The 22,173-nt window shown below is 46.2% G+C and overlaps 1 protein-coding gene and 1 long non-coding RNA gene across 3 annotated transcripts in view; one reads left to right on the top strand and one right to left on the bottom strand.

Moving 5' to 3' along the window:
- Nucleotides 1–7,826: 7,826 nt before the first annotated feature.
- SAP30L (SAP30 like) lies at nt 7,827–18,010 on the bottom strand. Its single transcript, XM_518049.8, has 4 exons — nt 17,202–18,010; nt 12,794–12,916; nt 10,499–10,597; nt 7,827–8,074 (listed from the first exon to the last, which is right to left on the bottom strand). Exons 1-4 carry the CDS (start codon nt 17,400–17,402, stop codon nt 7,946–7,948), a joined length of 552 nt encoding a protein of 183 aa, XP_518049.2. The 5' UTR covers nt 17,403–18,010; the 3' UTR covers nt 7,827–7,945.
- An 83-nt stretch (nt 18,011–18,093) lies between these two features.
- The window catches only part of LOC134810120 (uncharacterized), a 56,071-nt gene continuing 51,991 nt past the window's right edge, over nt 18,094–22,173 (top strand). For both annotated transcript variants that reach the window (XR_010157382.1, XR_010157381.1), the window contains exons 1-2: nt 18,094–18,269; nt 20,537–20,655. This is a non-coding gene — a long non-coding RNA (uncharacterized LOC134810120). The remainder of the gene's footprint in view (nt 18,270–20,536; nt 20,656–22,173) is intronic.

The raw sequence follows: 22,173 nt of genomic DNA, 5'->3' as shown, positions 1-22,173 counted from the left end.
ACTGAAGATCATCCATTTGAATGACAACAGTGTCAGCCACTCTGTTTGCTCAGACTCTGCCACTTCTGAGCTGTTTGATGCTGAACATAACATAGTTATAATACTTTCTTGACCAGGGCCTTAGGGGATTGGACTCAGTGGTTCCTAAACCTGGATGTGCAAATAAATTTCTGAAAGGATTTTTTTTTTTTTGAGATAAGAATCTTGCTCTGTCGCCCAGGCTGGAGTGCAGTGGTGCAATCTTGGCTTACTGCAACCTCCGCCTCCTGGGTTCAAGCGATTCTCCTGTCTCAGCCTCCCTAGTAGCTGGGATTACAGGCATGTGCCACCATGCCCAGCTAAATGTTTTTGTATAGTAGAGGTAAGGTTTCACCATGTTGGCCAGGCTGGTCTCGAACTCTTGACCTCGAGTGATCCACCCACCTCGGCCTCCCAAATTGCTGCGATTATAGCATCCGAGAGGATTTTATAAAACGCGCCCAGCATCCGAGAGGATTTTATAAAAACATAGTTTCCTGGGCTTCACTTGAGAAAATTCTCATGAAAGAGAGCTCAAGGGGAACTTTTAACTAGTATTTGAACAGATGATACTGAAGCTGTTCATCTCTGTGCTGGGATTGGGAAACCTCTGGACCAGATTGGTGCTTCTCAACTTTATTGAGCTTAAGTCTTACCTGGAGAAATTTTAAAAATCATTATTACTGGGACTTAGACCCTGAGCTTTTCATTCTGAGGATCTGGAATGGGGGCCCAGGAATTGGCATTGCAACAGAGTGCTTAGGGGATTCTGATGGGGGTGAGGGGTGGCAAGTGCCACACTTTCTTTTTTCTTTTTGAGATGGAGTCTTGCTCTGTCACCAGGCTGAGTGCAGTGGCACGATATTGGTTCACTGCAACCTCCGCCGGGTTCAAGCGATTCTCCTGCCTCAGCCTCCTGAGTAGCTGGGACTACAGGTGCGTGCTACCATGCCCAGCTAATTTTTGTATTTTTAGTAGAGACAGGGTTTCACCATGTTGGCCAGGATGGTCTCGATCTCTTGACCTTGTGATCCGCCCGCCTCGGCCTCCCAAAGTGCTGGGATTAAAACACCGGACCTCAGATGATCTGATATTCGATGTCCTAAAGCTCTATTTTGAAAAGAAAATAAAAGGGTGTCGGGTTCCTCGTGAAACTTCTGTTCTAATAGCATATTAACATGTGGGTTCATCTCCATCTTTCCATTAAATTGATATCTGTGGATCATCAAGCGATGTTTACTGCAGTAGGGGGTCAGCCAGTTTTCAAAGTGTGGGGACAAAGCACCCCTTTGCCATTCAGTGTGTGAGGACAGCAGGCAGGCCCCCATGGTTAGACACAGTATAAAAGAATGGGAGAGGCCGAGTGCGGTGGCTCACGCCTGTAATCCTAGCACTTTGGGAGGCCAAGACGGGTGGATCTCGAGGTCAGGAGATCGAGACCATCCTGGCTAACACGGTGAAACCCCGTCTCTACTAAAAATACAAAAAATTAGCAGTGGTGGGCGCCTGTAGTCCCAGCTACTCAGGAGGCTGAGGCAGGAGAATGGCATGAACCCGGGAGGCGGAGCTTGCAGTGAGCCGAGACTGCGCCACTGCACTCCAGCCTAGGTGAAAAAGTGAGACTTCCGTCTCAAAAAAAAAAAAAAAAAAAAAGAATGGGAGGATGGCAGAGGAGGGGAAGCAACTACTTATGCTAAGAAACACGGTATGAAAACTGGAACTTCCTTTGCTTTCTAAAGCAACTCAGGGACCCTGTAAATGATGGTGTCCTTCAGCAACAATCCATCACTAATTCTGTGAGCTCCTTGGTGAGAGCCAGGACTTCCTGTCCTCTCAAATATCTCATGAAAAGCCACCCTCCACACTCCTTACAGGGGAGTGGAATGGGAGAGGAGAAGGATGTGGGAAAGAAAGGATCTGCACTTTTAAAATTTCTGTAAGGCTTAAAATTTTAGAGCTAAGATGTATTACTTCTATGTAACTAATATGATAAAGACAAATATTTATTGCACTTCTCCCTTTCCATTCTGCTGAGGACAAACCTGTGGTAAAGTGGCACTAGAGACAGGCTTGAAGTGGGAGACCTGAACTTGAGGCTTGCCTTTCTCTTCTCTAGCACTGTGAGGACAGGCGAGAGGCGTCATCCGGTAGCCTCGGGGACCTCCACCAGGAACGTGCAGTCATACTGCCCTGGCTTCTCAAGCTGTAGTATCCCTAGGGAATTTGCTACTATGAAGATTCTGATTCAGTAGATGGCCAGCAGGAGGGGCTGGGAGATTCTGCATTTCCAACAAGTGCCCAGATGATGGACCAACTTTAAATAGCAAGACTCTACTGTAGGTGAAGAAACTCCAGGTCACACGCTGTTAAAAATGTCTTTGAGACATTTAAACATTGGGATGTTTACATGAAGATCTGAATTTCCAGCTTCTCCAGTCAAATTGCAAGACCTGGTCACACAGGGCTGGTGTGCCCATAAGGCTACAGTAGCGGGGAGCTGAGTAGTGGCTGCCCTTAGAAGGGGCCTGAGTTTTCCAGTTTGCAGCTCACCCTCTGCAGATATTTCAATGTGCAATCAATCCTCCATACAGTTTATTTAGATGGAGAACTGAAGACCCAGAGAGAGAACTCTATTTGCCCAGTGCATCCAGTACACTACATGGAAGTTGAGCTCCAGACTCAGGCTGTTGGACCCAGTCAGTCTCTTTCCAGGTGAGTGAATGGGATAGCAGTACTGGAACTTGGGCCTAACCTTCTGGGATCTAAACTCAGTGTGCACTGGGAATGTAGGTGCTAGTATTTGGAGCTGGGAGGAAAGACCACTGTCATTAATCACTGTAATACACTGCCAGGGGCCAAATGTGGAAGTGAAAGCATCTGAATTCTATATAAAAATTCAAAGGGAAGACAGAGGGTCTCTTACTCATTCAGATTATTTATTAAGAGCAAAAGTCGGGCCATCCCATCGTGTGATATTGCAACATGAAAAGTCACATACATACTAAGGAGACCCCACAGAATTGAGAGCCTTTCAACAGTACAGAGCCATAGATTACAAAGTTAAAATACAAATGATCCCCCGGATTTGGCAGGAAACAAGTACAATATGAGGAGGCCTGGAATGGAAGGGCACTTACTTTTCAATAAGGCAGTTACAAAATGGGAAAAAAAAAACCCCAAAACCTCGTACCCCAAAATATACTCTGATGAGCGTAGCAGACAATAGAAATGTAAAAGAGGGATCCTGTATAACCCTCTGTCATTGGCAAATGTGTGCATTAAGTGAAAGCAACTGAAGGGTTTGTGTTTTAAGATGCAAGCTAGATGAAACAACTGACTGTAGACATTTCTACCTCAAGAACAGTTCATATCTTGCCCTAGGCTGGGTTCTACCTCAAAACACCAGACCCACTTTACCATTTCTAACCATAAACTTGGAAACAGTCTATAATACAATGAAAGGAATAAAAAGGCACCCCTAGAGCACCATGCTTCCCAAGGCATGATCTTGAGCTCATCTGCCCTTCAGTTCGACTGCCCAGCTCAGTAACAGGGACCAGGAGCCAGGGCCAGCTGAATTACACAACCTCAAAGGATCACCTGCAAGGCAGATATCTGACCAAGAGATCACAGACCAAGCACATTTCATGAGAATTTAAATGCTAGGACAATACTACCTCTCCCACTAGGGCTTTTGAACCCTGGTTTTAAATAACAGGCTAGATCTGTTTTCCCTTACCACTCATTTTGCAAAACTCAACTGGCCTAAACATTTCACTCAATCTTGAGTTCTGCAGGTTGGTCCCTGAGAGCTAGGTTGGCCTTGGGAATTTCTGCTCAATTTTAAGTTCTCAAGAATCTGAGGGCAGCCGATTTAGACTGAATTAGAGTCATCCTATAAGTCAGAAGGAAAGAATGCTAGACAGGTCAAGAGGGCCAGAGGTTGGTTCTGATAATGCCACATGACCTCAGGCACATCTTTTTGAGTTTTAGTTTCCCCATCTCTAAAAACGGATGATTGGACAACAGCAAGCTTAACAGACTTTCCACCTTGAAAATACAGCACTTCTCTGACGCTTAGACCTTAAGTCCTGAAGCGTTGTTTTCTCAGCAAAAACAGTGCAAAGTCCTTACAGGAATCTAAGGTACAAGCCCTGGGCAACCATGAAAACTTTAAACTTCATGCAAAGCAACGAAGTTATAAATCTTCCAGCTGAACATTTTCCTGATGATGTGAGCATCCGTTTTTGTGGGGCAAGCACAGAACTGTGTCCTCATCTGTCTGAGGTTTAGCAGGCTGCTAACATCTTCTCATCCCCCTCTCCTCTCTCCAAGCTTTGGCAGAAACAAGCCAGCCAGTAGGGTTTTCTCAACATTCTCCAACAAGGAACTGAGGGGTAAGGACAGTGTACCAAAGTGTCCATGTCCTAACATTGTTTCTTTCCAAAAGGCAAACGCTATGCTTTGGGACAGTGCCAGCAATTAGGTGCTTTGCCAAAAATAACTTGTCCCATGTGGCCCCCATGGGGCAGAGACTAAGATGGAAATTACAGAGAACATAGAAAAGCCAGAGGTTTACAAAGAACAGGCTTCTCCACGAGGTAGTGGGTTCTCTGTCCTCGGAGGTGTTTTAAGTCCAGACTGCTCAACCCCTTGGTGGGATGGTTGTAGGCAGAATGTCAGCACCTATGTGGAGACTAGACTGGATGACTTAACAGCCCTTTCCCAACTTTGAGATCCTGTCATTGTAATGACTGAGAGCGCCTTTGGATGACTTCCATGAAGCAACTGCTCTGGGCAACAGCCTCCCTCAATAGGCAAGGCCCCCAGAGTAAGCTCCTTCTTCCATCCTCTCCCTCCCAACAGGCAGTTGCCCTGCAGGATATTAACAAAAAACTTCCCACAAAATAAAAAGCCAAAACACCAAAATTAGATGCAACACTGCAGCTGCAAACAATTGTTACTATCTGTTCTCTGAAAGGCTAGCAGTGACTATTTAGCTATGACAGGAACATCTAACAACTTGGCAGCTGTAACATGTAAGTAAAATTCCTCTTCATTTTACAACACCGGTCTTGAATCCTTTGGTTTTTAATCTTTCATGAGATTCAGCTGTGATCTTTTTTTTTATATGCTGTTGCCAACCTAAGAGTTTGTTCCTTGAAGCAAGAAGTTTGTCCATTGGTTTTTAAAACATCTTAAAACAACATGAATGGCAGGATACTGATGTTTCCATGTGAGAACCTTCAGGGCATATCAAAGAACCATACCAGGCTGGAACTGAGGCAGGAACCATACTCTTTAAGAAGACAACGCCAGTTCTGGATTTCAAATTCCAGTTTTGCCCAGAAGCACCAAGAGGAAAGAAGGCAATGCTGCTACGTCACAGGTGGAGAGAAGCGCAAGAGTCCTTGATGGATGGTATAAAAATGGAGCAGCCAAGATGAACATTGCTTTCCCCACACCCCACTGCTCCCTGAAGCCAGACCCCGTTGCTCTGGAGGGCCTGGCCACTTCTCACAGGCAGGAGTCCCTTGCCCACAGATAGAGCCACCAGAAACTGCAGAAGAGGCTAAGGCGAGTGGTTTAGTGGTTTGATGAAAGAACGGATTTCTGGACATAAGAAAAACATAGGTTCAAATAGCTTTGTCTTTTCTCTCACCTGACCTGTTGAAAGGTCAGGTTGAAAAGGTTGAAAAGATGCCCACAACCTCCACTTTCCACAAGCACCTCTCCTTAGAGGAAAGACAAGGGACCCAAGTACACACACAGCATCTGGCTGAAGGTAAAACATTTCCCCAGGTTTCGCTTTGGAATAAAGATTCTTTCAGACACACTTGAACAGATGGATCCTACCATCATATATTCTTGTGCAGAAGCTATTGTCTCTCTCAACTGGGAAAACAGATTTGCTGCTAAAGAAATAGTGATGTGACCTACACGCCCACAATTCTGGTTTACGTATCAGAAAAATACACTTTTTTACTCATTAAGATATGGACATTTCCATGGAGCAAGTTAACAATGCCTTAACCTGCAGGCCCCATCTGCCCCTCAGCCTTCTTGATGCCTGTATCAACATCCTTCAGCTGTAAGCAGGGAGAGACTCTCTAAACACATAGTGAATGTGAATGACTGAAAACACTCACAGAGCACTGGACGTGCCATCCACAGCCAGGAGGCATACCAAAATAGGATGCCCTCACAGTCCAGAGTATATTCTATGTACAACCATTTATATATATTTAATTTAAAAGGCTGCAATCTGCTAGACATGCATTTTGAACACAGGCGAAAGCTTTGCTGCAATGGAACATACTGCATTTTAGTGAGTGTGGCGACCCTGTCCCCATTCCACAGAAAGCGTGGTACTCTGCTCCACAGAACTGAGACCTTTGGACACTCCACCGCCCTGCTCAGTAGGGGGTTTAGTCCTGACTTCTCTGTGATGGTGCTCAGATTAAGCCATCTGTGAAACTCTCTGCCAGGCCAGGCTGTCCATTGTTCTTATTATTTAAGGCTTAAGAAATTAACTCAGAACTGAAACTGAGTAGGAAAATGACACCTTTGACCATATGTCAAGATGGTCATAAATTAGAATCCAAATCCTTCTCTTTTCTTTCTCCCACCCTCCTACCCCATACCCTCTGCCCTCCATTACACAGATTAAAGAATTTTGCAAAAGCACATTTTTGGATATAAAGCTTTGTTTTCACAGGATACTTTGGCTCTGATATAATTAGATTGAGGAGTTCAATGTTTTGAACAACAAAAAAATTAGGTAATTTTCAAAAATTATTTTAGCAATCTTTCTCCCTAAGAGGGAGGCAAATTGTTCACAAAAATGAGCATCAGATGGAATTGACCTTTGTTGCCCAAACTCATGATTTGCTGATGACCAGAGCCCAGGGAGTCAAGGCCAGCCAGACTTTCAATCCTAAGCTGAACTTCTGGGCAGGAATCACATGGCCCCTGGCAGCTTGCATGGTGGTTGTGAACTTAGGATGAAAACTTCTAAAAACACTTGCCCCAACCTACTAAATATGTCAGTGTGTCAATGCATTTATTACCAAGAAGCTTGGCTGAAGTCATAATATCTAACTGCACCCCAAAGAGTGAAGCATAGTGGGGTGCATAAGGGACCGTATCTTCTGTGAAGGTCTCTATATCAGTGTTTCTGGAACCTCAATGAATAGTTTTGCACATGCAACTGTCCTGAAATCCTTATCTGATCAGAAACTTCCTTGCTGGTGCATCAAGATTTCCTCCACATTCTAGCAGTTAAGTGGTGAGCAACAGAAATGGCAGAGGTCTCAGTCATGAGAGGTGTGAAGCGGATGTTACAAGGCTGGCACTATTAGTGACAGCTCAATTAGCCAATACCTACTGATTGAGTGCCCACTGTGTACAAGGCACAGGGTGAGTGAGGGGGACCAGTGTCAAACTGATCTGCTGATAAATGACAAAGCTTGCAACAAAGCGGGCGGGATATCTATGTCGCCAGCAGGCAGCATGCAAGTCCAGATGTGGGTCTGCTCATGCACTTCCATGGCCAATTGCACCTTGCTGCTATTCCAAGCTACAGCTCACACGTGGCAGCCTGGTGGATAAGGTGATTACCAAAATATTTCTTATCCCACATTTCCAGTAGAATTGATTTAATGCTTTGTTGAATGCTGAAATACATAGTTTTTAATTCTTTTAATGATCCTGATTTTTTTAGTCCAGAGTTATCGTAAAAGAAAGTCTTTCTATACACATGCTGAATCATGAGAATATAATCCTCCTGACCAAAAAGATTTACAGTATTCATCATTCAAACTTTTTTATTTACAATAATATTTAACAGTCTTTATGGGCTTAAATGTAGCAGATATCACCTGTGCATCAAGCATTACACTTCATTCCTTTAAGATGTGCTTCATCCTCACTCAAGCTGCTTGCCACCCTCCGATTTCTGGTCCAGTCTACTCTTGTTACTCTTCACCATGTAGATGAAGTAGGCAAGGGTCTCTTTTTCATTCACAGGTATGTTCCTGAAGTGTCGACTCACAGTCTATGTGGGGGGAAAATACCAAAGTTCCTTAAACCATGCACAAATCACACCGCAAATTCTACATTGTACAAAGAAGCGAATGGAGTTGTTTGCATGCTGTGGCGGGAATGACAAATGCTGAAGAACTTCCTGCCATGTGCGGAACTCAGAATGCCCTTTGCCCTTCCTCCCCAGGGATGTAGGTGGTTTAATTTCCAGGATCCAAAAGTGGCTTTTTAACCTACAACTCTTCCAAGGTGCAGTTCTATTTCAGTGGCAGCCAACCACCTGTCATGGCATGATTTCACAGTCATACTCATGGAGGAGAGATTGGGACTGCTCTGGTTGGCCAGCTGCTACCAAACCTCTCAGGCCTTGAAAGTGGGAAGAAATGTGTCTTTAAAAAATTGTGGGGCAGGCGTGGTGGCTCACACCTATAATCCCAATGCTTTGGGAGGTTAAGGTGGGAGGATTAGTTGAGGCCAGGAGTTCGAGACCAGCCCAGGCAACACAGTGGAGAACTCATCTCTACCAAAAAAATAGCCAGGTGTCGTAGCATGCACCTGTGGTCCCAGCTACTCAGGAGGCTGAGGTGGGAGGATCACTTGAGCCCAGGAGGTTGAAGCTGCAGTGAGCTGTGACTGCACCCCAGCCTAGGAGACAGAGCAAGACCTTGTCTCAAAAACAAATAAAAATTGGGTTAGGCTGGGCATGGTGGCTCACACCTGTAATCCTAGCACTTTGGGAGGCCAAGGCAGGCAGATCACCTGAAGTCAGGAGTCCAAGACCAGCCTGGCCAACATGGTGAAACCCAGCCTCTACTAAAAATACAAAAATTAGCCGGGTGTGGTGACAGGCACCTGTAATCCCAGCCACTCGGGAAACACGGAGAAGAATCACTTGAACCCGGGAGGCGGAAGCTGTGGTGAGCTGAGATCATAGCAATGCACTCCAGCCTGGGAGATAGAGCAAGACTCTGTCTTTAAAAAAAAAAAAAAATTGTGTTAAATGAACAGCCAATTGAACAAATTGAACAGAGGTATCTGAACCCCAAAATTCTTCTAAGTAGTGCATAACTGCCTCCTGAAAGACACATCAGGTTTGAAGGAAAATGCATCATTTACTAATGCTCCTAATACTTCATTCCATAAGTAATGAGAATGCAGGTCTCCTCTTGCCCCACCTCATTCTTTCCCTTCCACCAGGGAGAACACTGGCAAATGGGTGATGTTATTTTAAAGTAGGAGAGGCTTCTGACCTCCTCTGTGTCATCTGGACACTGGTGAAGGAGTTGTTTAAGAAAAAGTGACGGTCAAGCAAGAAACCTCTAAAGGAAAAACCAAAAATGAAACAGGCTGGAAGCCTTTCAGGAAATCTCAATGGATAAAGGTGGCTGAAACAGATAAAAAAAGACAGAGAACTAGACATAAAGAGTGGTTATCTGTGGATGATAGAATTATATTTTTCTTTTCTCCATTTTCCAACTTTTCTGTAATAGGCAGAAAAATATATTAAGAAAAGAGGGATTAAGAAAGAAAAGAGGGATTAGAAAATACCTGCAGAAATGACAAAGACAGAATTATCAAGCCAGGCGGTTCATGTATTTTAAAAATGGCCAATGGAGCATTTCCCTGTAATCCAAACTGTGTTAATAACTCAGGGCAGGAGAAAACTTTCTTGGGTGCCATTCATTAAAATACTGTCATTACCAACACCAGAGTAGGAGAAATCAAGGAAAAAAAAAATAGCTCCTGTAGAACATCAAGAAGGTTTTGAAATGATTAATCTGACACACAAAATGATCATATCTATAAAGCATTTTGCTAAGCCAGGCACAGTGGCTCACGCCTGTAATCTCAGCACTTTGGGAGGCTGAGGTGGAAGGATGGCTTGAGCCAAAGAGAATCACTTGAGCAACATAGTGAGGCCGCATCTCTATAAAAATAAAATTAGCTGTGCATAGGGGTGTGCACCTGTGGTCCTAGCTACTCTGGAGGCTGAGGTGGGAAGGATCACTTGAAGCTGGGAGGTTGGGGCTGCAGTCAGCCCAGACTGAGCCACTGCACTCTAGCCTGGGTGATAAAGCAAAATCTTGTCTCCAAAAAAACAAAAAGAGGAATCTTCCAAAAAAGATTCAAACAAATGAACACTCAGGACTTAGAATCTGGAGTCATGAGATCCCAGGCTCAATTCTGCTATCAACTTGCTGTGTGATTTTAAGCAAATCCTTTCCTCTTTCTGTGCCATGGTTTCTTTTCTGGAACTGAGGCCTTTGCAGGTCTAAAGCTGTGGGGTTCTAAATTGTGCCAAAGAGGAATACAGAGTTGCTTCCAGAACTCTGGAGGAAATTACAATTAGCAGACACACAAGGTAAGGGAGAATCAGGGTAACCATCAGAAGCAGCACAATGCTGGCTCTCTTTAGAGGGCAATTTTGTCTACCTACTTCTGCTAACTGGGCCTTATTGAAGCCTGGTCTGGTCTGCAACTTGTAGTGTCGTTTATAACGTCGTAGGGTGTTCACCTGCAGCTGGAACAGATCAACCTAGGGAGAAGAGGAGAAAAATGTTATCCATCACCTGACCAACCAGGACTCACCAAGAGCCCACTATGTGCCTAGCACTACACTAAGGTAGGGGTGAGGATGGGGAGGGCTTCAAAAGAGGTCTTAGAAATGGTCTATTGAGGACTAGTAACTGGCTAGGAGGGCAAAAATAACAGTAGAAAAACAGTTCTGGCTGGGGTGGGCTGATCTCACAAAACTGGTGGAAAAGGAAAGCTTAAGCTAAGGAGGAGCAGGGTCTGATAAGGCACTGAGAAACGGTAGGGAATAGGGGAAAAGATCACAGCACAGAAAGCTGGGAGAGGCACAGATGGGCAAGGGGGTCACAGGCAACTGTGATGAGTTTAAAAGGTGAGAATGGATGGTAGCACATCTAGAAAAACAGAAGGAGCTATCACAGAGGGTGGAGGGTGATGGCGCAGGATGGGTCTGGTGGTGGTTGTTGGGAAGACTGATGGGGGGATACAGAGGGAGATGCTATAGCAACAATCAGAATGAGATGAAGAGGCTGAGCTTTGGAGGGGCAGTGATGCTAGAAGGGACACCAAAGATGGAGAGCAAAGGCAAAAACCAGAGACATCCCGGAGGATGATAGACCAGAACGAGGCAGCGACCGGATAGAGGAGCACAAAGGAGGGCAGTGGGAAGAACTGTTATCCTCAAATAGCTCTTTCCTAGGCCCAGCCTTCTGGTATTAGAATCCTTAACCTCCCTCCAGAGAAAGTTCAAAAGTTACTGTAGTGAATGTGCAATCCAGCAGGTTAGGGTTGGGGTCTTTGCAGATGACTGGATAACAGAGGGGAAGGGACCCCCCCTTTATGTTTCTAACAAAGGAAGAGAGGAAAGCTGCATAGTCATGAAAAATTGAAGGCCCATAAAGTTGGGCTGCCTTTACCTGCCTCTAAAAGAGCTGTTCTTGCTTCAGGCAGGTGGAGAGCACTTAAAAACAAAATGAATGATCAATATGAGGGGCCAAAGTCCTTCATTCTTTTTCAAAACATTCCTCAAAACCTTTTTTTTTTTTTTGGTGAAAACCACTTAGAAATCGAATACGTCCATTTCTTTGTAAAATAACAATAATGTTAAAGGCAAAAGCAAGATTCTGTAAACCAACATTGGAAAAGGGGACACAGGGAGGGGCAGAGGGAAAGGGCCAGATTTTCAACGGTTTCCTCCACATCTGCAGACAAAGGCCCGCCTACTCTTTCTATTCCTACACAGTCATTTTCACTCTGAGTGCTAACAGGCGGTTGCCTTATGAAATATTCATGTGTCAAATATTCAATGTACACTATAAACGGTTCTTCTCTTGCTGAGTCTTGAGTGAAAACAATTTAGTAGAAAGAAAATCCAATATTCCTTCCTGAAGCCTCACTTAATAGACACGGGCACCTGAAGGGAAGGCAGCCTTCCAGTTTGAGAAGGCTAGGTCTCATGGTCTAGCGCAGTGGTTCTCAACACAGGACGATTTTGTCTTGTAAAGGAGGTGTGGCAATGTCTGGAGACACGTTTTGATTGTCATGACTCAGGGTGGTGATGGGTAGAATCTCACGAGGGGATGCTGCTGAGGCATGCTGTTAAATATCCTACAATGCAGAGGACAGTCCCCACAACAAAAATTAGCTGACCCCAAATGTCAACAGTGCTAGAGTTGAGAAAACCGGGTCCAGTTTAGTCAACTTTGAAATGGATCCTTGGGAACAGCCTGGACTAGATGTCAAGAAATCAGTGAGAGAAAATCAGAGCTGGTATGAACTGATGACTTACACCTTCATTTTTTGGGGAAGAGACTTCTCCCAAACCATTATACACTCTCTAAAGGCATAAACAAGGTTTAAAAAAAAGTGACACTGTGGTTGTATTTACGCATTCGTCAGGGGCGTCTTGCAGAAAAGCAGCGTGGTCTACTGGAAAGGGCCCTAGACTAGAGCCTCCAAACTATATACATGACCTCGGCTCTCTGTGCCTGTCTGTAAAATGATGGGGCAGTCTGACCAGTGGGTGTCCAAGCTTTTAGCTCTCAGATTCCATATTACTATAATTCACTTTTCAAATAATCCACAGCAAAACAAAAGGACTAAAATTACTTCTTAACACAAAAAGCAGACCAGGCCAGAGGTGAGGATCAGATTAGAATCCATTCTTCCAGCTTCTGCAACTGATTTCTTTGACCTTTACCTCAGGAATGTCAGTGTCGTGCTCGGGAGAATCTCCGCCATCGTCACTTGTCTTCCTCTTCCTTTTATTTCGGACACTCTGGATGAAATTTTTGTGAAAATCACAGATATATAGGTGCCTTACCTGATGGAGACAAAAATCAAAGTCAGAGTTGGCCAATTCCTTGGAGACAGCAATAGGTATCTGTCGAATTGTGGGGCTTCCTTCCATTGCAGGGCATTGGAGAGATAGATGGAAGACAAGATGTAGGCCATCATTCCCAGAAGCTCACTACTGAGTTGCAGAACACCAAGAGAATGCTAACATCACACTTGGCAGCATATCATACACCAAACTTCCAGTGAATGGTGAAGACAGTAAATGGTACAGATTCAGCAAAGGAAGAGATCCCTGCAACAGAGATGCTCAGGGTGAAGGGCCCTGACTAAAAGGGAGGACTTTAGGCAGACAGGAAGCATTCCAGATGGGTAGGAGTGCCAAGACTTTAGAGTTTCCAATGGAGGATGACAGAAAGAGTGAGGAGGCCCAGGGTACAGTGTCAGTTGGGTGATGATGGCTGCCCATGTAGGAGCATAATGAAAAAGTGAGGCATCAGGGGGGTGGGCATGAGAACAGCTTAGACTTTCCTTCCGACAAGACAGAGTCCCTCAAGGAAGCAGGGAGTGATGTGACATTTTTGGAAGACCTGTAGGAGTCATGAACTTATAGTCGACTGGAATGTACTGTCCTGGGGAGGAGGAAAGCAGGACACAAGGGACTGTTGCAACCGTATTTGGGACACTCTATTTTTACACTTACAATAGCTACTATTGTAGGATAATAACTCTTTGAAAAACTTTGTTTCTATGTGTCAATTTATAATTCTTGCATCATCTCACATCTGATCCACAAAGAAAAGTGGAAAAAGATGTGGAAGTTCTTACAAGGTAGAACCACACACAAGAAGGTGGATACTACAGATTTTCTAATACAGGCTGGAGGCACACTGGTAAGTGAAGGTGGCAGCAATAGCTAAGACATGAAGAATCCTCCAAGGCTGGCTGGAGGAACCACTGAAAAACTTTACAGAAACTGAATGCCCAGCAAATGACTTGGGGTTGTTGGTACTGAAACAGCTGTTGCACAAATGTTCTGCAGAGACTTCTGAATTTGAGTTTATTCCTTAAATCCTTAAAGATAAAAGTAAGCTGGCAGGAAATCCGCATCAATTAATTCAGACCTTTTCATGGAGAAAATAATGAAAACTGTTTATTTATTTATTCAGATGAATGATCACTTTCATGTGGCTGGATTAGTGAGTCATGAGTACTTTTAAGTTTATACTGTGATGGTGTCTTGCAGACAGGAGGTACTTGAAAAATGCTGATGTACCAATATAGGAAGTCTCCTATATCTAAAAGTGGCTTAAGGCTAATGAAAGCCACCACTTAACATGGTTACAAACTGGGATAGCTTTGTCAGATTCAACTCTGTCAAAGGACTTTCAAACACAGCACATGCCACTGTCCCAAAGAATCCCACCTAGCTGATGTATATACTACTGGACATGCTTTTCTCCAGGAAGAAAGCACAACAAAGCACACTCTGCATCCCTGAGAGGAAGCTAGCCCTCCATGTTAGCTAGACTGGCGAGTCCACTCAGATCAACTGCTCCTCAAGTTCACAGTAACAAACTTCATAGGAGAACAGGGAGAATAGGTGGCTTCCTAAAGCTTTGGCTGGGAGATTTCAGATCAGGACAATAGAATAACGGAATCCTAGCTGTAGGAGAACTTAGCAATCACTAGTGCAATCCCATTGACCCCAATCCGTTTTCTAGATGGGTAAAATGAAGCCATCCAGAGTGAGGAAATGACCTGGCCAAGGTCACCCAGGCCTTCTGCCCCCCCAGTACATGTCTTTTCCTACTCCAGCATTTTCCTTTATACTATTCTCAACTTCCACTTTTCTCCAGAAAAAAAAAAGCAGAAATATGTCAACTGGAGGTATATTAGTATTTTAACAGATCACAGAACACTGCCAAAGTCTATATAAAATGAGTTAAACAGCCTGAGTTGAATTTTTGGTGTTGTTATTTAAAAAGGTTCTCTGCTAGACTCTCTTACAAGACAAATAATCATTTTCTCCTTAACCATTTTCAAGTACATACTGGTTTTCAGAAATTTCAGAGCTCAGTGGCCTTTGGGAGTGGGGTTGGGGCAGGAGGGTGGTAGCAAAGGCTCTAGTTTTTTTTTTTCCTTCACTTTCTGCAATAGCTAAAAATTCTTGTAACATAGCAGTTACCTGGAATTGAATTCCTGCCCAAGCCTGTGAGAAAGAAATAGAATCCCTTTCAGAAATAATGACTCCACAACACCACCTTAAAACAAATTTTGAGTGATTCCACCTGGAAACCTTACTCCCTCAGAAGTATTACCTTTTGGGAACACTAATGCTAGGCTCAGGCTGCCCTTCTTCTAGACAGTGTGTGTGAAATGATCAGCATAGCTCAACACAGGTTTTCCAGTACAGTCAATGGGTAAATAAAAGGAGTCCCAGTTGCAGCAGCAAAATCATTCAGATGGGAAGGCATCCAGTGATCTAAAAGGACTGGAAGATTCTTTTAAGGACTGGAAATTATTATTATAAGCTGCTCAAGTAAAGCAGCTTCTAACAACCTACACGGAAGGTAGGCAGTGTTTCTAAGTGGATGAATTCATTGCCATAAGCATTTCACCTCAACGTGTGACCTAACGAGGGATCACCTTGGTGTCTAGACCCTTGTTTGTTCTCAGATAATTTCCATTCATGCATTCATTGATAGAGATTTGTAGTAAGAAAGCCATTAACTCTCTCCCAACCACTTAAAAATAGCACCTGTCCATGCAAGAGCTGCAACTGTATTATAATGATTAACTTAAAAATGGGGGTAGGAGGGAAGAGTCTGAAGAAAGGACAGGGGCTGGGCGCAGTGGCTCACGCCTGTAATCCCAGAACTTTGGGAGGCCTAGGCGGGTGGATCATTTGAGGTCAGGAGTTCAAGACCAGCCTGTCCAACATGGCGAAACCCCATCTCCACTAAAAATACAAAAATCAGCCAGGCATGGCGGCAAACGCCTGTAATCCCAGCTATCCAGGAGGCTGAGGCAGGAGAATCGCTTCAACCCGGGAGGCGGAGGTTGCAGTGAGTCGAGATCTTGCCACTGCACTCCAGCCTGGGTGACAGAGTGAGACTCCGTCTCAAAAAAAAAAAAAAAAAAAAAAGAAAAAGAAAAAAAAAAAAGAAAAGAAAAAGGACAGGGGAGATTTTTTATTTATTAGAGACTTAATGAAGACTTATGTATAGGGCTTGGAAGTAAATTAGATAATATCTTTAAGAAATTAACCAGCCTCTTAGGTGCTGTGTGTACCTGACACCCTCACTTCCTATCTCCGGGCCTGTTTCAACCCTAAAATCAGAGAGGAAACGCGCACTCCCTTTCAGTTTAACAAGCAGTCTCTGATTTCCACCAACTGTGGAGAAATTCTGATTCTAAAAGAGAATGGATGTTAACCACCTAAGCTCTTAGCTAGTCTACCTGAATATTAAATATCCCCTTAACTCATTTCCAATTCCTAATCATGAAGCAATCACTTAAGGCTTGCAGCAACAGATGTCAAACTAAAAAGTTCTTAATTGGTTGACAATAGGCACAGCTTCAGAATTGTTAACTAGAAGTGGTGAAGTCACACGGGAGAAGTTTCCTATAATAAGCCACAAAGAGCAGGGCAATCCGATTTAAATTTAAATATCCACCCCCTTATTTCAAAAGAAACTACCACTAAGAAAATTGATTTCTTTTCTTCCCCCTCCAGTCACATCGACTGCAAGAGCCATTTCCCAAGACCTGGCCTTGGCCTTATTTCTGCCACATCCTAGAAAAACCCATTCCCACAGCTGCCTGCGAAGCAGCTAGCTCGGTGACCGTCTGCTGATACCGAGGATGCGGGAGCCAGGGAAGTAACTGCCACCTTTCTCTGTCTGAAGGAATAACAGGGTTCCTAGAAGGAGAGAGAAGTTGGAAAAGAGCCGGGTATCTTCATCACTCCCCGCTCCGATTCTTGCTCCTTCAAGGGCCAACAAAACTAACCCACCTCTCCCTGCTCTAAAGTCTAAACCAATAAAACAAGTTGGAAACTGCTGTCCAATCTTCCCAGGCAGCAGGAGTCCTGAAGCCCCCGCCCCCATCCTCCCGGATCTGGGTAGAATCACAGTCAGAGCATGTCAGCGCTGGAGCGGCCTTTGAAATGCCGAGTCCAACTCAGTTCTGCAGAGCCGGGGCGGCGAGGCCCACGGCGGGGAGTGCCCGGGGAGTCCCGACTGGAGCCCGGGGCAGCGGACGGAGAGCTGGGGGCGCCGGGGCCCAGACGCGAGCGGGGGCGGACTCACGCTCTTGTCGATGTCCAGCTTGAGTTTCTTCTGCGAGATGCTCTTCTGGACCCTCTTGCTGAAGGAGGCGTTGCCCGCGGGCCGGACGCAGCGCTCGCCGTCCTCGATGAGGCAGCAGCTCTGGCCGTAGCCCGGGGCGGCGGCAGCTGGGGCGGCGGGGGGCCCTTCGCGGCTGTCCTCCTCCGTGCTGAAGCCGTTCATCTCCCCGCCCCGGGCCGGTCCCTCTGGGGGAGGGTCCCCGGTAGGCCACTCCGCGGCCGCGCTTGCCGCGGGGCAGGTCGCTGAGACCCCCGCAGCCGAGGGTCCCAGAGTCCGTCTCCAGCCCGGGCGCTGCCCTGCCCCGCGTCCGAGAGGCCCGGCTCCCTCGGCCCCCGGCCCTCCGCCTCCGGAAGCCCCCTTCCTCCCGGCTCGAGGCCCCGGGGTCGGCTCCCGCGGCTCGCAGGGCCCCGCCGGGGGTCACCCGGAGGAGCCTTCTGCCGGGGGCCCAGAACCGTAACCCTGCAGCGGGGGTGTCCGGGAGGGCGTCCCAGGAAACAGCCGCTCCCCAAGGACTCCGGGCCTGGGTTGCCAGGGGGTTTCGAAGGCCCCCGCCGGCTCCCGCCTTCTTTCGGCAGCGGGGCAAACTCGCTGCCGGGCAGCTCCCCCGGGGTGGCGCGGCCTCCTCGCGCGGGGCCCGGCCTCGAACCCGCGGCACCCGGGCCCCGCGGCTCGTCCAGCCCACTCCACCCCTGCAGCCACTCGGCTGCGCCCCGAGTCCCGCGGCAGCCCCTGGGCCGCCCGGCCGCCGCCCGCCGAACGCTCCGCACCACAACAGTTCGCTCCCCCCGCCCTCCGCGGGACAGCGGAAGTCCCGCCTTCACGCGACCATTGGTCTCATTTGCTCTCTGGGCGGGGCTGCCGCCGCCGCTGGCGCGTCCCATTGGGCGTCGCCGCCGCCAGTCTCCGGCGCCAGGCTACTTCCTGGACTCTGCTGGGATGGGTTCAAAGTAGAGAAAGTGGAAGAGGAAAGAGTTACCCCAGCGAGAACCGGGAACCGGGCCGCAGACTCTCCGGCCCCGGGGAGGGATGGTGAGCAGGGGCCTGGCTGGACCGAGGGCCAGACTCCGGGAACAGAGGAACACATTCGGGGACAGACAGTAGAGACGCGGACGGGGACGCTGAGGGACAGACTTGGAGGAGCGGCATATGAGGGGACCTAAAGAGGATGGAGGTGCTATCAGGAGAGGGGCGGACTAATAAAATGAAAGGGCCAGGGCCAGAGGACTCGCGGATCCGTGGGAGGAAGGGTGGGTGAAATAGGACGGAAAGCCAGTCATGGCGGGAAAGACAGAGGGACAACCCCATACAGATACGTGGAAAGACATGCGGAGGAGGTGATGGGGGGATCTTGCAAGGTAGTCGCAATATTGGGGGTAGCCGATACCTTCCAGAGTGTGGAGAGTGGGACTGGCTTGGACGGCGCGGAAAGAAAAGGAGAGGGGGAAAGGAGACCCCGAGGGGTTTGGGCGACCCCTCCACTGGGAAGAATGGGAAGTCCGAATGAGGTCTGGAGGGTGGACTAGGTGAGCCGCCGGCAAGAGAAAGGGCTTCAGGGGAGATGAAGTGAAGGCTGGGAGTGGGGCCCAGGGGCCAATCTCGGAATCTAGATGGGGAAGGGCTGCGGTGTCTTGGGCTCTCCCTAGAGCTCCAAGCTGTAGTTCTATTGCTTTGAGTCCCCGGGTCTACCGGCGAAGCGACTGCGCCTTGCCAAGACCCTGCGCTTGGTTTCGGCGCCCAGGGCACCACCTCCCCTCCAGGAAGGGCCGTAGGTTATGCTCTGGTCCAGCACTTCAGTCATGCCACTCTCCAACTGCGCAGCATGGGGACTGATGAGGTCCGAAAGGCGATGGGACCAGCCCAGGGTCGTGTAATTACGTAGGGCTGGGCAGCGTTTTATGGGCAGGGAAGAGGGAAGGCTGTGTTAGGTGATAGGTAAGCAAGTGTCAGTACTAGAGGGCATAGAAGGAGCTTCGGGTTTGTGTCCTGTTGTAAAAGGGAAAGCTACCAGTTTCCATGTTTAGAAGCAGGTGGCTGGTGATCTTAAGTTTTGCTCAGTGGCCATAAACGCATTTGTAGCATCTGAACTGGTAATTTCACACGTGGGACAGCCATCGTCGGAAATAGGCCTACCAGAGATAATATGAAGTACAGCGATGTTCATTATGGAATTATTTATAATAGGAAAAATAAAATAGAACCTCAGAGTTCCAAAAGGGAAGTGGTTAAGTAAACTACCTAAAATCTTCAGAAAGAGATTGTGCAGTTAGCATTTGAGGTAGTTTCAACATCAATGTAAACATTTTCTATAGAGAATAATTCACCATTAATTCTTAAATAAAGAGCTGATGAGGAGTTGGAGAAATGCTTTTTTTATGATAAGTAAAAAAATTCAGGATATGAAATTGCATGGAGGATACGATGTCTGTACATCTATGTTTAAAGAAAAAAAAAACTGTTGGTAGAAAAAATACACCAAAGTACTAACAGTGATTATTTCTGGGTAGCAGGAATATGGCTGATATTTTTCTCCTTTTGTTTAACCTTTGCATTTTCTTTAATAAGCATTATTTTTGTTTTTACGGTAGAAAAAATAGAATAAAAATTAATGGAAAAAAGGCACAGATTAATAGGAGTCTTCCCTCAGAGTTCATATATTCTGTTCAAAAGTAAATTGTTGTTGAACTCATTATGTATACCAAGTATAGGGTTGGCTATAGGAGGAGGATGAAACATAACCCTTGCCCTAAAAGAATATCTCCTATCTGGGGTGTTCAGACATATATGTAGAAAACACTTGGGTATCTGTACCAGGCACTGTGTGATGTTGGGTCCAAAGTCAGTTGGTATGGATGAAACCTCCATGTTTCCCATATTTTTCTAAACAGCATTTGTATTCAATGCTAGGCTATTGCGGTACACAACTTCTTCTGCACCAACTTGCCCTGGTCTAAGGGGATCTAGGACCTTTTCTTAGGTGCTCTGTCTCAGTCCTTGAGGTAGTGGCTACTTATATCTGCTATTCTTGTATTATTTAGCATTCTTTTTTCTTTTTACTAGGCAGTTCCTTATAACTGTAGGGGACTACAGTCCCCTATTATAATTAATACATGTTTATATTATTATTTTCCTGTTCAAATTACTGTAAAGTTACTCTTTCCTGATTACACCCAGCCTGATACGCCCAGCCAGCCTCTGTGTGTGTGTGTGTGTGTGTGTGTGTGTGTGTGGTGGTGGTGGGGGAGTTCATGCTTGTAACTGTTCTTTTTTTTTCTTTTTTCTTTTTTTTTTTGAGACAGAGTTTCACTCTGGTTGCCCAGGCTGGAGTGCAATGGCGCGATCTCGGCTCACGGCAACCTCTGCCTCCCGGATTCAAGCGATTCTCCTGCTTCAGCCTCCCGAGTAGCTGGGATTACAGGCATGTACCACTGCTCCCGGCTAATTTTGTATTTTTAGTAGAGATGGGGTTTTTCCATGTTGGTCCGGCTGGTCTCGGACTCCTAACCTCAGGTGATCCGCCCGCCTCGGCCTCCCAAAGTGCTGGGATTACAGGTGTGAGCCACCGCTCCCAGCCATTCTTTATGTATAATTTTGTAGTCTTTATTCAAGGCATACTTTATCATAATCTTTCCCCATATTGCTATGTAGTTTTCACAGTTGCCATTTTTTATGTAGTACAGTGCAGTTTCTGTAGTACAGTACACTGTGGTGCTAAAGACAGTTGGCTTTGCTGTCAGAACTGGGTTCAGATCTGGACTCCACCCATGACTTGTTATAACATGTTAGCAATTATTTCACTTCTTGAGTCTGATGAAATAGGTGGTGACAAATTCTTAACACAGTGCCTAGAACATCATAAGTGGTTAATAAATGTCAGCTATCATGATTCCTACCGTAGTTACATTTGCCCCCCCTAGAAGTTGGATATCTTTTTTGTGTGGTTCTGTATAATTATTTTTGAACATAAAACTTTTTATTATTTAGGATTATTATTTTTTCTGAGTGCCAGAGATGGAATTGTGGTCAAAGACTACAAAGTTTTCCAAGGTCTAAGGGCCAGGCTCACTGACCCTTTTTTTCTTTCCTGTCTTTTCTGCCCCTGCCCTCCCCACCTTCACTCCTTCCATCCAGTCAGGCCCCAGTTGAGAAGTTATCCCCCAACACGCCTTAAAGAATCAGAGTTGGATACCTTGGCCAAGTAGTCACAGTCCTACAAAAGCTCTTTGCTCTCCTCTTTCTCTCCTCTTTTCCCTTTCTGGGGAATGTGGCATATGGCTCTGGGAGTGATTTCCAATGACTGCCCTTCTTTGGGAACAGGTGGACACTTAGGTGTCCAGTGACTGGGTTTCTAATCCTTGAGTGGCCCCTGATTGTCTAATAGTGAATACTTGCTGGGTTAAGCCTGTGGCTCAAACTGTACTGGTCAGTTTCGCTCCAGCAAATCTGCTGGTTGGAACTGACAGGTGGTTGGTGGGAGTGGTTAGAGCAGAGGCACTAATGGTGGGTCCTGCCTCCTGTGTTCCCCAGGGCCTGGTAGTTGAGCTTGCCCTTGGGTTCTGTAAGGTACTCATAGATATGTTGGCATGAACCAAATGTATCTGAGACAGGTCTCAATTTAGAAGGTTTATATTGCCAAGGCTAAGGACGTGCCCGTGACACAGCATCAGGAGGTCCTGACTACATGTGCCCAAGGTGGTTGGGATACAGCTTGCTTTTATACATTTTAGGGAGACATGAGACATCAGTCAATATGTACAAGATGTACATTGGTTCCATCTGGAAAGGCAGGACAACTTGATGCTGGGGCTTCCAGGTCATAGATAGATAAGAGACAAATGGTTGCATTCTTTTGAGTCTTTGCTCAGCCTTTCACTGAATATACAATTTACATGTGGGGAAGGGGTGAGGTGGGTGGTAGAGGAATAGTCATTTATGC

Source organism: Pan troglodytes, chromosome 4, assembly GCF_028858775.2.
Source record: "Pan troglodytes isolate AG18354 chromosome 4, NHGRI_mPanTro3-v2.0_pri, whole genome shotgun sequence".
NCBI classification, from domain to species: Eukaryota; Metazoa; Chordata; class Mammalia; order Primates; family Hominidae; genus Pan; species Pan troglodytes.
This window is presented reverse-complemented; position numbering and strand designations above follow the sequence as displayed.